The sequence below is a fragment of the Monodon monoceros genome, unplaced genomic scaffold (assembly GCF_005190385.1).
Source record: "Monodon monoceros isolate NGI ecotype Baffin Bay Population unplaced genomic scaffold, NGI_Narwhal_1 Super_Scaffold_7, whole genome shotgun sequence".
NCBI lineage: Eukaryota > Metazoa > Chordata > Mammalia > Artiodactyla > Monodontidae > Monodon > Monodon monoceros.
The window spans coordinates 83,668,581-83,683,476 of record NW_021703784.1 but is presented as its reverse complement, the minus strand read 5'-3'; the positions used below and the strand labels follow the sequence as shown (position 1 = coordinate 83,683,476).

Sequence of the window (14,896 nt, the reverse complement as noted above, 5' to 3'; positions counted from 1 at the left end):
CCTCTCACAGCTGAGAGCTTCTGGCCAAAGATTCATCTACTTGCCTTCCCTCGATTTCCCACAACAAGATAACAAACTCCAGCAGATATCAGCCCTAAAAGGAACATCCATAAACACCAGGAAATCTTTGTAAAGTCAGAGACAATACATTCAATCCGAAGAACTCAAGCTCCAGTTCATCTGCGGAGATTCTATCACTGTATTATTTGCAAACTTGAAATAAAGCTGTTCCTAATGTCCAGTACCACCAAATGGTTCAATGCAACAGTGCTCAACGAACTTACAAGTATGAGTCTCTGAAGGCCAAACAAACAAAGCCAGCATTTGCAGAGGACTTTTGTAATGATAATTTCCATCAAGGGAATCTCATGGCTGGCTGAGTCACCCCTTATCCCAACCCCCACCCCCACCCCACCTCAGCTCTTCCAAAGTTTACTTAACCACTTTGGATTTCAGACCTCATACCGAAGAAAATTAGTATCTTAGCCTTCGGCAGAGAGAAACAATCAAGGAATGTTTGTCCCACAGGTATAAATATTTATCCCCTCCAATTAATGTATACTTCTTGACTGTCTACTAGATGCTAGGCACCGTGCTGGGAGCTGGGGGCACAACAGTGAACAAAACACAGAAGCTGCCCTGCTCAATTGGACTATCCAGAGAGGACACCACTTCTGAAAACCACAGTAGCTCTTTCCAAAATCGTCTGACCTCATTCGCCATCTCCTGCTGGGGTTACCATGGAACCAGAGGAGACAGAGCCTGGCAACCTGCTCTGGCATTTGGAAATCACCAAGCTTGGAAAGAACTTCAACTCCATTTAAAAACAGGACTGATGGGCTTCCCTGGTGGCGCAGTGGTTGAGAGTCCACCTGCCGATGCAGGGGACGCGGGTTCGTGCCCCGGTCCGGGAAGATCCCACATGCCGCGGAGCGGCTGGGCCCGTGAGCCATGGCCACTGAGCCTGCGCGTCCGGAGCCTGTGCTCCGCAACGGGAGAGGCCACAACAGTGAGAGGTCCACGTACCGCAAAAATCAATAAATAAATAATAAAAAATAAAAATAGTACTGATTCTCCTCTCTCCAACAGCCCCAAGCCCTCACCTTCACAGGAAACCCTCACCAAGACCTGGAGTTGGCAGCCATGAGTTTCACACGAAGCAGCCTCAGCCAAAACCAAGCTCCACTCAGGGCAGAATAAAGCGGTTGGTTGTCTGGGTGGCTGAATGTCTCTCCCCGAGACAATGGCGTGTTTATGTGTCGGAGGGTTAGGGGCAGGTTAACATAAAACCCACCGTAAACAGAGCTGTTAATTCCGTTGCTGGCAGGGGCTTCTGTTATCTTCTGAATACCTCCCAGAGGGTATGAGCCCTACCTTTGCATTTGAGTTGGCAGCAGAGTTATTTTTTTGCACCTGTTGCTCTGCTCCAATAACAACGCAGTTAAGCATTGATTTGTTGGAAAATAAACAGAAAAAAGCAAAGAAAGGCATCTGCCCGAACAGCCTGAGCTGGTTTGACAGAGCGTTCATGCCAATTTGTTTTTCCTATAAAAATCAAAGAAAAACCTGCGCTTTCACTTTGGATGCTACCCTCCCACTCCCTCAGAAGAAAAGGTGGTATCGAAGAGGCCAGCCAGAGCTGGCAGGGCCAAGGAGCCAGAAGACACTGTACTTTTCCATCGGCTGGCTCTGTGAGGGTGCTGAGGGGTGTCCAAGATCTGCAGAATGACATGGCCAGCCTCCAGCCAGCCCAGGTTAAGATCCTGAGTCAGATTAACAAGGGCGGAGAAGGGGCTGCTGGGGTATGATCAAAACCCAAACCACACTCTTCCAAATGGTTGACTTCTGCAAGTCAGTATGGTTCAAGTAGTAGGTGTGGCCTATGGGTACCTCCCTAAGCAGAGACTCAGCCTGCTTCTCCCAAAGACTTCATCTAGCCCTGGGCAGCAAGCATAGTTCAAACTCCAGGTCCCTGGACCATAGCTTTCCCAGTGGGGAAGGGAGGTTAGCCATACCTACCTCCAAGGCAAGATGTGTAGACTCGCTCGCGTCCCGCCAAGTGACTTGATGTGTCACATCCCCAGTGGAAAGGACCTAAGATGTTCACAGTGTGGTGCCTGCATTAATTCAAGCGTCATCGTGCTCTCACTTCTCAACAGTTCGTCAATATCACATGAGGAGCTCAAGCCAAAAAGGGCCACAAAGAGCTAAACAAATCACTCAGATGGAGATCATGACAATACTAATTAAGCAGTGGCATCATCACCCACCCTTTAATGCACATGTCAGGAGAAGCCTCTTAATATCTCTTTTTAAGCCTTGAGCAGAAAGCCTAGGACGTGGGCCAGGCTCACTGTTCCGCGAGATGACCACTTCCCCTCAGCTTTCTCTCGGCTGTTGGGCCTTCATTATCACCAGACTACTGGCTTAATGGGGGAGTCACAGCAGTGGCGGAAGGCCTCGGAAACGCCGCTTATCGAGGAGCGTTACGAACAAGGCGTTCCGACAGAAGAGGGATATGCCTGGCTGAGCATTCCCAAGCATTCTTGTCATGAGCAGGGCAGGGAGTGGAGCGCCTTGGAACCAAACTGGGCAGCCAGAAAAATAAAAGATTTAACAACACCCTCAGTTGACTGAAAAATAAATAAGACCAAGGACGCAAGAATGCGGGAAGGGTGGAGGGAGGTAAGAGGTGGGAACCGCAGCCAGGCAGGGGTTGGGATGGACTGGGACAATGGATTTGACCATGTTGAGATTCAAGTGTCTTCCCAGAGAAAGACTAAGATGACCCAGCCAAGGAAAGATCAACAGCCACCAATTTAGAATCTCACAGACTGTATAATTACAAAACAACAGACAAAATTGTGACGAGGATGACAGTTCATATTTATTGAGTGTTAATGATGTGCCAGGAATTGAGCTAGGCTTTACAGGAATTTCCTCACTCGATCCTTGCAATAGCCTCAAATGTTGGTACTAATATTAGCCCCACTTTACAGGTAAGGAGGCACAGAGAAGTTAAGCAACTTACCCAAAGACACAGAGCTAGTAAATGGACTGGATATATTATAATAAATGTATTGGTGTGTGGCAGGAAAGTGCAATACAACTCTTGTAGCTTTGAAAATGGATCCTTGTATTTCCAAAGACGAGGAAGATGTCTCTTTAGGATCGCTTACTTTTATTTTTGAAGTTGAGATCCCTTAAGTACAGATCCTTTAATTTTTTCCCTAAATGTGAACAAGAGGCATACTAAGGATCCTTGTGCCCTAATATGAAAGTTCTCTTAGTGTCCATCGGTGTGGATGCTACAGAAGCACCAGTTCGCCGCCACGCAAATCCATTTGTCAAAACTTCAGCCTGGCTTCCTGTTGAAAGGCCCAGACTGACTCAGGAGTTGGGCTTGGCTGCTTGAAGCCACCTCAGACTTATTAGCCATGATAAAAGAGCAATAATAATAACAAGGAAACAAACTGTTGAAAAATTAAGGGAAATTTATGCCTCCTTTGGAAAAGCATCTGACGACTGAGCTGTCACTCAGAGGCCGTGATGTCAGACCTGCTGTGTTGTGGACGTCACACCCACAAGGGGAGGACTGTGAATGTGTCACTCTGAGAGCCTGCATTCCATCACTCAGAGAAGAACTCTAGGGAAGTCCACCCCGTCCTCCAACAGGCGCATGACCCTGCAGCAGTTTGTAAAAACGTAGCCATAAAACACAGACAGAACTTCATTAGACTCGTTCCAGTATCATCTTTGCAACTTAAGAAACAAATAATATCTGAATTTTCTCACAAATTAGAGGATCTCCTCTTTAGAAGAAGTAGGGTTTTCTCTTCATACAGGCAATCATTAAACGACAATAGACAAGGAAGCCGCGTTCCTTTTTAGTGCCATCCTACAAGAACGATAGACTCTCAGCAACCCAAGTCTCATTTTTCCTTCCAAGACACACTTTGCTCCGCGTCTCCTAGCTCACTGGCCTGTGGATTAAGCCCTCTGGAAAATAACAAATGAAAATACTCCTCAACAAGGCAAGCAACTGCCTATCAGAAATGTTTTCTAAGGAGTCAAATCCCTTCCAGTCGATTATTCATCCCTCCCATTGCTTCAGTGGACACCTTTGACACTCAAACAAAATGACCCAACTCACCAACTCAAAACACCCAAGGTCAGCTAGATGATCACGATGAGAATGAGTAGGGGCTCTCCCAGCAACTTCCCGGCTTGCTGGCTTCCCAGCATCAGAAGCTGTCACAAGTTTGAATAATTTCATCACATCCAGAGGGAGGCCCAGCTACATAATATGCAGGGCTTGGTGCAAGGGAAAGTTTGGAACCCCTTGTTCCAAATGTATTAAGAATTTCAAGACAGCCACAACAGAGCATTAAACTAAGCACAGGTGCTTCCTAAGTGTTGGACCCTGTGTGACTGCATTTGCTCTATCCCACTGACACTGGCCCTGTCCCTGGGGTCAGTCCCAACTTTTGCCTTCACCTGTACCCTTGCTCTATCATCATGGAAGGCAGGGGGAGTCTTTGCTGCCTAAAGCTTTTCTGTCTAAAGCTCCTAAAGTAGTTAGGAGAATTAAATGAAATACAACATTGAACATGTCTGTAACAGCACCTGGCTTACAGCAGGCCCTCAACAAATGTTAGCTGGTATTATTATTGTTGTTGTTATTATTATTATTTTCATTATGCCAAGGTCCCTCGACAACTCCAAAGCTACCCATAGGCAAGAATGATGGGTGGGAAGAAAATACAGCCCATTTCGACAGAGACCATCTATTAGCTACTGCTGTTCAGAAGTCATTTCATTAGCTCTGTGTGAGAGAGTGCTATAAATTAGGCATTCTTAGCCTTCTCTTTATACCATGGACCCATTTTACGCAGTCTGCTGAGGCTTATAGACCCCTTCTCAAAAAAATGCTTTTAAAATGACAAAGTAAAGTAATAAGATTAGAAAGGAAGTTTATCTTGAAATACAATTATCAAAATACTTTAAAAATAAATGTGTGATATCATAATAACATATGGGCTTCTTTATTAGTACATTAAACAAGAATATCTAGTGCAGGTCCAATAACTTCCGTAATACCAAAGAAGTGATGAATAGTGATATTTTGAGACATCTGTAACAATTATAACATGATATGAAAGTATCTGTAATTTCTCTTGGTGCCAATCAGTTACAGCTATTGCTACTGGGGAGTTTTGCTTACATTCATATTGAAATTGAATTGAATTCACACTGAATGTTGAATTTTAGTTAGATTACTGAAAATAAACATGTTATTTTTTTCCCACATCCAAGTTCACAAGCCCTCTGATTTCTCCCCATGGACACTAAGAGATCTTTGGATCCCAGGTTAGGAACCCTTGCCGTTTTACAGCAAGGACTGCTTGTTCAATTCAAATAGCCTCTTGAGACCACTTTCACATGGCCAGAAGCCTCTGCTGAACAATTTACAGGAGGCAGACCCTATAGTGCCTTGGCAAAATAAGTAGGAATTTTTTTTTTTTTTTTGCGGTACGCGGGCCCCTCTCTGTTGTGGCCTCTCCCGTTGCAGAGCACAGGCTCCGGACATGCAGGCTCAGCGGCCACGGCTCACGGGCCCAGCCGCTCCGTGGCATGTGGGATCTTCCTGGACCGGGGCACGAACCCGTGTCCCCTGCATCGGCAGGCGGACTCTCAACCACTGCGCCACCAGGGAAGTCCAGGAATTTTTTTAAAGCCTCTAGAATACCCATAGTAAGTAATGCCTTAGCTGCAGTGGCCAGTAGGTATCTGGAGACACTCAAGAATTTAAGGGTGGGCTTCCCTTGTGGCACAGTGGTTGGGAGTCCGCCTGCCGATGCAGGGGACACGGGTTCGCGCCCCGGTCCGGGAAGATCCCACATGCCGCTGAGCGGCTGGGCCCGTGAGCCGTGGCCGCTGAGCCTGCGCGTCCGGAGCCTGTGCTCCGCAGCGGGAGAGGCCACAACAGTGTGAGGCCCGCGTACCGCAAAAAAAAAAAAAAGAATTTAAGGGTTGAGCAACATACATAAAGTTGCAGTTAACCATGTGAACTGCTGGGAGGGAGATCAGTTTCTCCTGGAGGCCCCTACATGCCAGGCATCAAGACGGGATAAAAACGTGCTATGTACCTACCCCAGGTCTTCCTTGGAACTGCCATGGGTGGTGGTTTGCAGCCAGTTCAACCCAAGGCTCCATTTGGAGTTCTCGGCTTCACATGGCTCATCCCATCTCCCTGCTGCCCACCTTCCCCACTGAAAACCCCATTGCAGTTCCTTCCCAAGGTCACAGTGCAGAACCAACATCGATCACTTTGAAAAACAAAATTCCAGAATTGTTATCAGCCACTCCTACTCAACAGCGCCTCACTGAAAACACGCATGTTGAGCACCGGCCCTCCAACTCCGCGCCACAAATTACGAATTGTTTCCTCACAAGCATTTGTCCAGGTGCTTTCAGAATCTTTGTCTAATTTAATCCTTACAACAGCCTATGCAGATGTTATTAACCCTATTTTCCAGACGAGGAACTTATATTCTTGAGCTTACATAATTCACCCAAAGTCACTCAGCTACTCGGTAGCAGAGTCGAAGGTGAACCCAGGTATCCTGACTCTAACCTCCGTGTTCTTTCTACCACATTCCAGCTGCTTCCAGGCAACAAAAACTCAGAGCCCCCTGCTCCTTCAGATACATAAGCAGCCAAAGTCTACTCTTCACCAACGCTCCTCAGTCCACAGCCTCTGGCCAATGGAGTTAAGACAAGTGAAAGGTAAGCTAGGTGCTCTCTGATTTTCTCAGTGGACATAATTGAGACAGAGGCTGAATTTGGGCCAAATCTAAAGTGCTTTGCAGGGGCTTCCCTGGTGGTGCAGTGGTTGAGAATCCACTTGCCAGTGAAGGGGACACGGGTTCGAGCCCTGGTCCGGGGAGATCCCACATGCCGCGGAGCAACTAAGCCCATGCGCCACAACTACTGAGCCTGTGCTCTAGAGCCTGCGAGCCACGACTACTGAGCCCGTGTGCCACCACTACTGAGCCTGTGCTCTAGAGCTCATACTCCACAACTACTGAGCGCATGTGCCACAACTACTGAAGCCAGCGCGCCTAGAGCCCGTGCTCCACAATGAGAGAAGCCACCGCCATGAGAAGCCCATGCACCGCAACGAAGAGAAACTAGGGCTTTCTCTAGTTTCTCACCACAACTAGAGAAAGCCTGCATGCAGCAACGAAGACCCAACACAGCCAAAAATAAATAAATTTTAAAATTTATTTTAAAAAATAATAAAGTCTGTTGCAAAGAAAACATCTTATCAGTAGTCACCCTGGAGACAAGGCTGAAATAATCTTCACCTTTCAGACCCCACTTACCTCATCCAATAGGATATACCATTAGCCCTACTGAGGGAATTTTTTAAAGGTTCCTAAGAGGGACCCCCCAAAAAATCTCTATGAGACAGTCATATGCTCCAAGCTCCACTGTCATACACAAAAGTAGAAGACCTTCTTCATATTCCAAAAAAGACTCAATAGACTTTTGTTTTTGTTTTTGTTTTTTTGCGGTACGCGGGCCTCTCACTGTTGTGGCCTCTCCCGTTGCGGAGCACAGGCTCTGGATGCGCAGGCTCAGTGGCCATGGCTCACGGGCCCAGCCGCTCCGCAGCATGTGGGATCTTCCCGGACCGGGGCACGAACCTGTGTCCCCTGCATCGGCAGGCGGACTCTCAACCACTGCGCCACCAGGGAAGCCCAACTCAATAGACTTTTGGAAGAAGTCTGCATCAGGCAAAGAAAGGGCTGGCAGGCAGACTAACATTTCTCAGAACCACAATTGGACCCATAAAGATCTAGCCCCTAAGATTGTTTATGTGGTGTCTATAATATAGAGTGAGGAGGATGTGACAGAATAGGAATTTTTGAATTCAACACAATTACAACCACATCAAAGAAATTGTACATCTAGACAAGGTCCTACGAAAGTAAAAATAGTTACTTTAATAGTGGGGTTCAAGAGGTGGTCTAATAGTCCAATAATCAAAATATTGTAGGAAGCATTTTGGCTCCTTTTGATTTGGGGCTTGGTTTCCCTCAGAAAGCAGTTTGGAATGCACCTCTGCTGGCCACATTTTAAATAAATAGGCAGATACCCTTAATAACAACGAAGATGCTCCTGAGAAAGGACGGGAAGGAGGCTCTAAGGGCCGGGGTGTCGGGGAAGATTGGAAGAGAAGAGGTAATGTGAATCCAATGAACCAGAACAAGGGGCTCAGCCCCATAAAACAAACCAAAGACAGAGTGTGCTTAGGTGCTAGTGAAATCCATTTTCAAAGAAGTATTTTACAAGGTATCTCTTTTAAAACAAGGCCAATTAAAACCCTGGTAGCCTCTTTAAATGAGCCATCCTGCTTTACCCTATTGCAAGCTTTGGTTGCTCCAGGTTCAGGCTGAGGGCCTCTGGGAAGACCAGGCTCTCCAGGTGGGCTGCCCAGTGGCTTGGCCAGCCTCGTTCCCCTTCTGATGACCCCCTGGGTCTTCCTCTCGGAGAAGTGAGTCCATGTCCATCCAATCTACCCAATAATTCATGGACAGTCAGATGAACTGAGCAGCCTCCACGGGGTCCTGAGCGTTCACTTTTCAGCCGGCTGCTTTCGTGTTTTACAGAAGACAGCATTAGAGTACCTACCCATGGACACCAGTGGCTCCCGGTGGTCACAAAGCAGTCAGCTGCATCCACTTCTACACTGGCACCAACTTCAGATAAATGAGGCAATTGATAAAGATGGGATGTTGCCATGGGAACAGCTCAAGCACCCCTAGTAAAGGTATCTAGTCTTTAGTACCTCCACCAGGTACATCCCTTGGCCAAAATTCTGAAGACCCCAAGGAAGCCACTTAAGGGCTCCTACTGGTCTTCTTTCCTGTCTCATCCTTAGGAAGGCATCTCCCACCCCATTCTCAGCTTTCACAGACTCGAGCTAAACCTGCTGACCTCTAGGCATAGCTAGTTTCCCTGGGTCATCAGATTCCGAGGGCCGAAGTGGACCTTACGGATGATCGGGTTCAAACTCCTTTGTCCAAATGAGGAAACAAAAGCCCAGAGAGGTGGAGTGTACTGCTCTGGGAGCACAGCTTTGCTGGGACTACAAAACCAGGTCTCCTGACTGCCAGTCGCCTGACTGTCCTGCACCCTGCCTTGCCCACACCATGCTCCAATCACTCAAAAATCTGAGTCTGGAATTCTTCAAGGAAGATTCTTAAAGAAATATCTTTTTTTTCCCCCTCTGAAGTCCAATACATTTTTTATCAAATAACTCTGAGGGATCCATGGAAATTTCTACTCCAGCACATCTCAGCTTCCCGACATCAAAACCACTCAGCTTGAACATATGTCCCATCCTAACATTAGCTGCTGTGGGAAGCCATCCTCCCCCACTGCACTCTTTGTTTCCTGCACAACTTAATAGTCTGGGCTTTAAAACCCTGTCTGATTTAAATAAACATAATAGTCACATATGTCTAATAGGAGCACAATTGCAGCTCCTCAAAACGAATCCGATGATTTAAAATCCTATTATGAAAAATTAGATAAGAAAATATTAAATAAAGTTTATTATCTTCCCTGTCTCTTCAGTTATTCAGCAATAGATTTAAGAGAACTCCAGCACCATACGGCTGCCTCCCTGCCTCTGTCTTCAGGTGACAACCCCCAGCTCAGACAGAGCCGGTGTGGCTCACCCAGGCTGACAGCCCCACACGGTCAGTTACCCAGTAACAAAGCCAGGATTAGAAGCGTGGTCTCAAACACCAAGGCTACATGGAGCCCAATCCTCCCGACTGGCCCCTCCCACAACAGAAATGATTGTCACTTAAATTCTACTGGAGAGGGACCCTAACGAGAGAAATAGGCTGAAACGGCAGAAAAAGGTATCACCGAAAATCAGCTTCCGACTTTATATTTGATTCCTTAAAACCGTGGCGTTGCTTCTCGGGTGTGTTAGCAATTTCTACCACGGCGTTCTTGGTATCCACCCTACCCCATCTCCCAGAGGTCTTTGAAAAGCCCATCTGTTCAAAAGGACTTAAGGAGGACTCCAACTGGAGGAAAGGGGGGAAAGATTGAATCACTTTTTAACGATTTGTATAAACCTCTATGGCTGGGCTTGACGCTTTAACATTAAACAGGGTTCCTACACTGAGGTTTCAAAAAGCAAAGAACACAGCCCAGTGCTAACTCTAATTTGGAGGTGGAGGTATAGGTGGGGATGAGGAAAAGTAAAACGTTACAGGATTCCAGAAAGCTAAATTCTACTTCCTGGAAATGAACTTTGACCCAAAGCACTCACTTTCCGGCCTAGGACCTGACATGAGTTCCTTCCAGTTGCCAATTAGCTAACTGAGTGCAGTTGAGTAAATACCTTAACCTCTCACTTTCCGTTTTGTCTCAGCCTTTGAAGTTGTCAAAAAGGTAATGAAAGAAGATCTGCATAAAGTTGGTAAATTAATGGGAGCATAAAGGTGGAATCATGAGTGTGAATGTAAGGCTTCTCAGAGGTCCAGAAAGGCCCAAGGCATTTCCATTTGGGGGAGCTCACAGTATATTTAAAAAATGGGGAAAAAAATCAAAAGGGGGTTGTTTGAATTTAACAAATAGATGCTTTTTAACACAAAAGAACAAATATAATTGAATTTGAGATCTTTCATACATATGAGGCCTGGATCAAAGGCATCACCCTACCCACAACCACCCTAAAAAGGTCTCGACTAACGCCGCCATCTTGAACAGTAACACAAGAGAACTTACAGCACGGTTGTTCCCTCAAAGTTACTTTCTTCTACAATGCCTCTGGGGCTTCCCTGGTGGCGCAGTGGTTAAGAATCCCCTGCCGATGCAGGAGACACGGGTTCGTGCCCCGGTCCAGGAAGACCCCACATGCCGCGGAGCGGCTGGGCCCGTGTGTCATGGACGCTGAGCCTGTGCGTCCGGAGCCTGTGCTCCGCAACGGGAGGGGCCACAACAGTGAGAGGCCCGCGTACCGCTAAATAAATAAATAAATAAGTAAATAAATAAAATGCCCCTGTAAAATGGTTTGGAAACATGGAGGATTGTCTCCATTATATTTATTATTTTTTCAAGTGTGATCACACACTTCCAAATGACCCTCATTCCATGTTCCCACTGTTTTTTAAAATCTATCCATATAAGCCATGAGTGATGGTGTGGGAATAATGTGATCCTACCCGACTTCAGATTATAAGATGGAATTGATGAGTTATTTCATAGTCTCAGAATTCTAGGTCTCAAAAAGAGGATAAATGGAGCCTTCTGCCAACTCCAAATGCAGCTATTAAAGTCATTCTTTTCCTTTTTAAGAATGAAAGATTATTCACTGTTATAGAGCTCCATAAAGTCATTCTTAAAATCTCTTAACAGCCTTTCCTGGTAGCATCTCTTACCCCTGAAGTTCTACCCAATAACACAACTTCATCTCTCCTGTTGGAAATCAACTCTTCCCTTGACCTCAGTGGAATTAGCGCATGGCCACTCTTGATCCCCAACTCTGCGTTTATGCAGTGAAAGGCTCTATCTAAACACATCCTCACAGCCATGCCTATAGAACCAACTCCTGAATTAGACCTTCCACTGAAAAGTTCTCAAGTCCAAACACTCACTCACTTTATCCCTGTTACTAAGGTCAGTGCAGATAACCAGCAAGACACCTGTGAACTTAGACTCACAGAAGCTTATGCTTTATCATAACAAGACACATGCTCCCACAATCCTAGGAGTATCCTAAATCTTGGCAAAGACGGATGCTGAAAAAGTCAATTTCCTGACTCGGCGTTGTCATTTACCAGCAAGAAGATTAACTCCCCACTGTTTCCAGTTCTATCCACATGTAGGCCAGTTCTTCTCCAACGTGTCCAAACAAAATCAAAAGAACCCCTGTCTTAGAAGGCATTTGGGGCTGCTGACTCACATCTGGCTGTCTGGTCATAGTATCCCATCATGGAACAAACAAAGGGTTAGTTTGTCCCCACGTGAAATGACAAAACTCTTTGCCAAAATTGTTTTTGTTTTTTTGTTTTCTGGACAGAGATGTGCAGCTCTCCCCAATACCCTTCCCTACCTGGGCTGCCTGACCATTTTTTCCAATGTGGGTGCATACACACACCCTTGCCTGTTTCCAGCCATTTTCAAACACCAGAATATACTGAAGATAATCTGCCTTTCTCTACAACTAATGTAATGAGTCAGAAAAACTACCAACAGAAGACATCTCTAGAAAGTGAGAACATGTGCCCTGAGCCCCAGTAGCTATTCAGCCAACCAGTTCTTCACTGAGAAGAACCTATCCCCAGCTTTCAGAATTTCAGAATTCAATCCAGGGAAATGGCTTTGTCACAGAAAGAGAGGGAAACCAGGCGGCTTTTAAATTCACAGTGATCAAAGACCAGACTCCATGCAGGGAGTTCATAGATAACAGCCAAAGTCACCCTGCTGCCCTCCAAAATAAAATCCTAAGACAACCCGGTGAGGAAAGCACAGCTGAGGTGAGATTCGCTTCCTGCCAGCTGCCTCCGGGAGTCTGGTTTATTTTCACCTGTCTGATTCAAGGCAGGTTTCTCTTTTCACTCAGGTGTTTGAATTCCAGATTCAAAAGAAGGTTTAAAAGTAAGGACTTACCTCATTTACCTAAAGATTCTGGGTGGGAAATCCAATAGCTGTAGTGAATGGAGGGAAGGTAGCAAGCAGCCCTCACGCCAGCTCCTACAGGGAACCAGGAGTGTTATCACGTCTGAGCTCTCAACAGAGTGAAGATCAATGCACATGACAATAATTTTAAATCACTTTGTAGGATGTTAAGCAATAAGCCACCAACCGGGAATTCCCTAAGTCACTTCCCCCTCTTCTGATTGGCTGCTGGGCCCTTTAAAAAAATAAAATAAAGGATTACAAACATTTGCTCATTTGCATTTGGCCAACTCACACGTTAGTGTTCAAACAAAACAGGTCTAACCAGGTTATGCCTGTGTCTCGAGAACAGAGACAACCTGTTAATGGATGAGGAATTGATTTGGTGGTGACTGTTCTTTCTAACTTAGAGGCTGTTTCAGGTGAAAAGCACCAGGCTTGCTCCCCAAAGATACCAGCAGGAACGGAGAATGTAAGAGCAAAGTGAGCAGAAGCTCAAATCTGGAGGAGATGATGGTACAGGGGATTCGGGGGCGCTCTTAAACCTCTGTCTCATGTACTAATTTGTATTCAGTCCACTCTGCTTTGACATCAAGATCTTTGCCCTGGCCACACAGGTACCAGGTTCTTAAGGGACCCCTGGCCAGGTAGCGGGAACATAGGTTCTATCTCCAGGCACCATGATTTACTCCTTGACAGTGACCCTTGGCAATTTCAGTGGACTTTGAAAAGCCTATCTCCCCTGGCCCCAGGTAAGAGCTTTGGAAAATTTGAAGGGAGGGTCCTGGAAGGGAGAGTCTACCCTGAGTTGTTCAGGTAGAAGAGTCAGCTCTCAACAACTCGAGGGCTGACTATCTGGTTGGTGGATTATCCAGATTCTTTACTTCCTCTTGACACTTCCATGGTCTTTTTTACTATATATCAACCCTCCCTACAGGTGCTAGAGGGGGAAAGACCAGGATGCTGTAACTGGAAATACAACAACACACTTTGGGCAAGAAGAAGATGGAATCTGGGGCAGGATCCACGGATTCAAATGCCCATGCTATCCCCATCCCTCTGGGCCAAGGGCCTGCTTCACTGGGTCACAAATGCCCTTCCACCAATACAGATGAGTGTCGGCTCCTGGCAAGGAAAAATACCCTCCCCTAACCATGAACTTTCTCTCTTGGGTCTCCTTGGACTCTGGCCTGGCATGAGCTAAGTGTCTAGGCAGATTTCTTTAACTCATCAGGCCTCCCCTCTGTGGGAGGGGAAAGGGAATTTGAGTTTTGGCAAAGAGACAAAGATTTTGTGATCAAAACCAAGAAGTTCCTTGTGTAAAAAAGGAAAGTCTGTATATGGGCAACAACTGAATAGAGCAAAAAGTAAGCAGTTGTCCTATTAAGGTGGAGTGGTGAGTGGACGGTAGCCCTCCTTTCTTGCTGGTTTTCCTAGTGTGGGCACCCACCATGTTGGCTGAGGTTTGGGAAAGTGTAAAAGACTCGGTGGGAGGGCAGGGGTGGGTTTGGGAGGGTCTTGGAACTCAGGCAGGTCTTGAAGGTTTTGAAGGTTTGGGGAGTGCAATTTAGAGAGGCTCTAAAAAGCCCCTCTACCTCCTTGGCCTTCACTAAACATTCCCACCATTCTGTGTATCTTCAACCTGGGTGTTTCCCAAAGGCCTTGTTAAAATGCAAATGTCCGATAAATACAGTAAATGTCATTATTGCCCATTATCACATTAGCCCCAATTAGTCTATGAGTTCCAGATCTGAGAGCAGGGCCCTGAGGGAACAGACTGGTGATGTTTCGCTTAAAAGATGAATCAGGAGCCACCTGAACTACCAACCCCACCCACTGCAGGGGGTGTGTGTGTGCACAGGAGTCTGTGTGTGTATGCGGGCGTGTGTGTGTGTGTGTGTGTGTGTGTGTGTGTGTGTTGGGGGGAGGGGTGTCCAGGTGTTTTGAGTGCCAGTGTAACTCCAGGAAGCAAACTTGGCCTTCTTTACAATTTTGCCTGAGATTAACCTGAAACAGGGACTTCCCTTGTGGTCCAGCAGTTAAGACTCCATGCTCCCAATGAAGGGGACCTGGGTTCGATCCCTGGTCAGGGAACTAGATCCCACATGCATGCCGCAGCTAAGAGTCCGCATGCAACAACTAAAGACCCTGCATAACACACGAAGACCCCACGTGCCACAACTAA

The 14,896-nt window shown here is 46.4% G+C and overlaps 1 protein-coding gene across 2 annotated transcripts in view; it reads right to left on the bottom strand.

Annotated features, from left to right (window-relative positions):
- Positions 1 to 12,860, bottom strand: part of EHF (ETS homologous factor) — a 40,349-nt gene extending 27,489 nt beyond the window's left edge. Inside the window, exon 1 of one of the 2 annotated variants that reach the window (XM_029208942.1) lies at positions 12,703 to 12,860. Coding sequence is in view for 1 of the 2 variants with exons in the window: in XM_029208938.1 (XP_029064771.1) it covers positions 6,154 to 6,216 (63 nt within the window). In the remaining variant the exon portion in view is untranslated. Of the gene's footprint in view, positions 1 to 6,153; positions 6,737 to 12,702 lie in introns of those variants that run through there. The other variant, XM_029208938.1, reaches the window with a different exon arrangement.
- Positions 12,861 to 14,896: the final 2,036 nt, after the last annotated feature.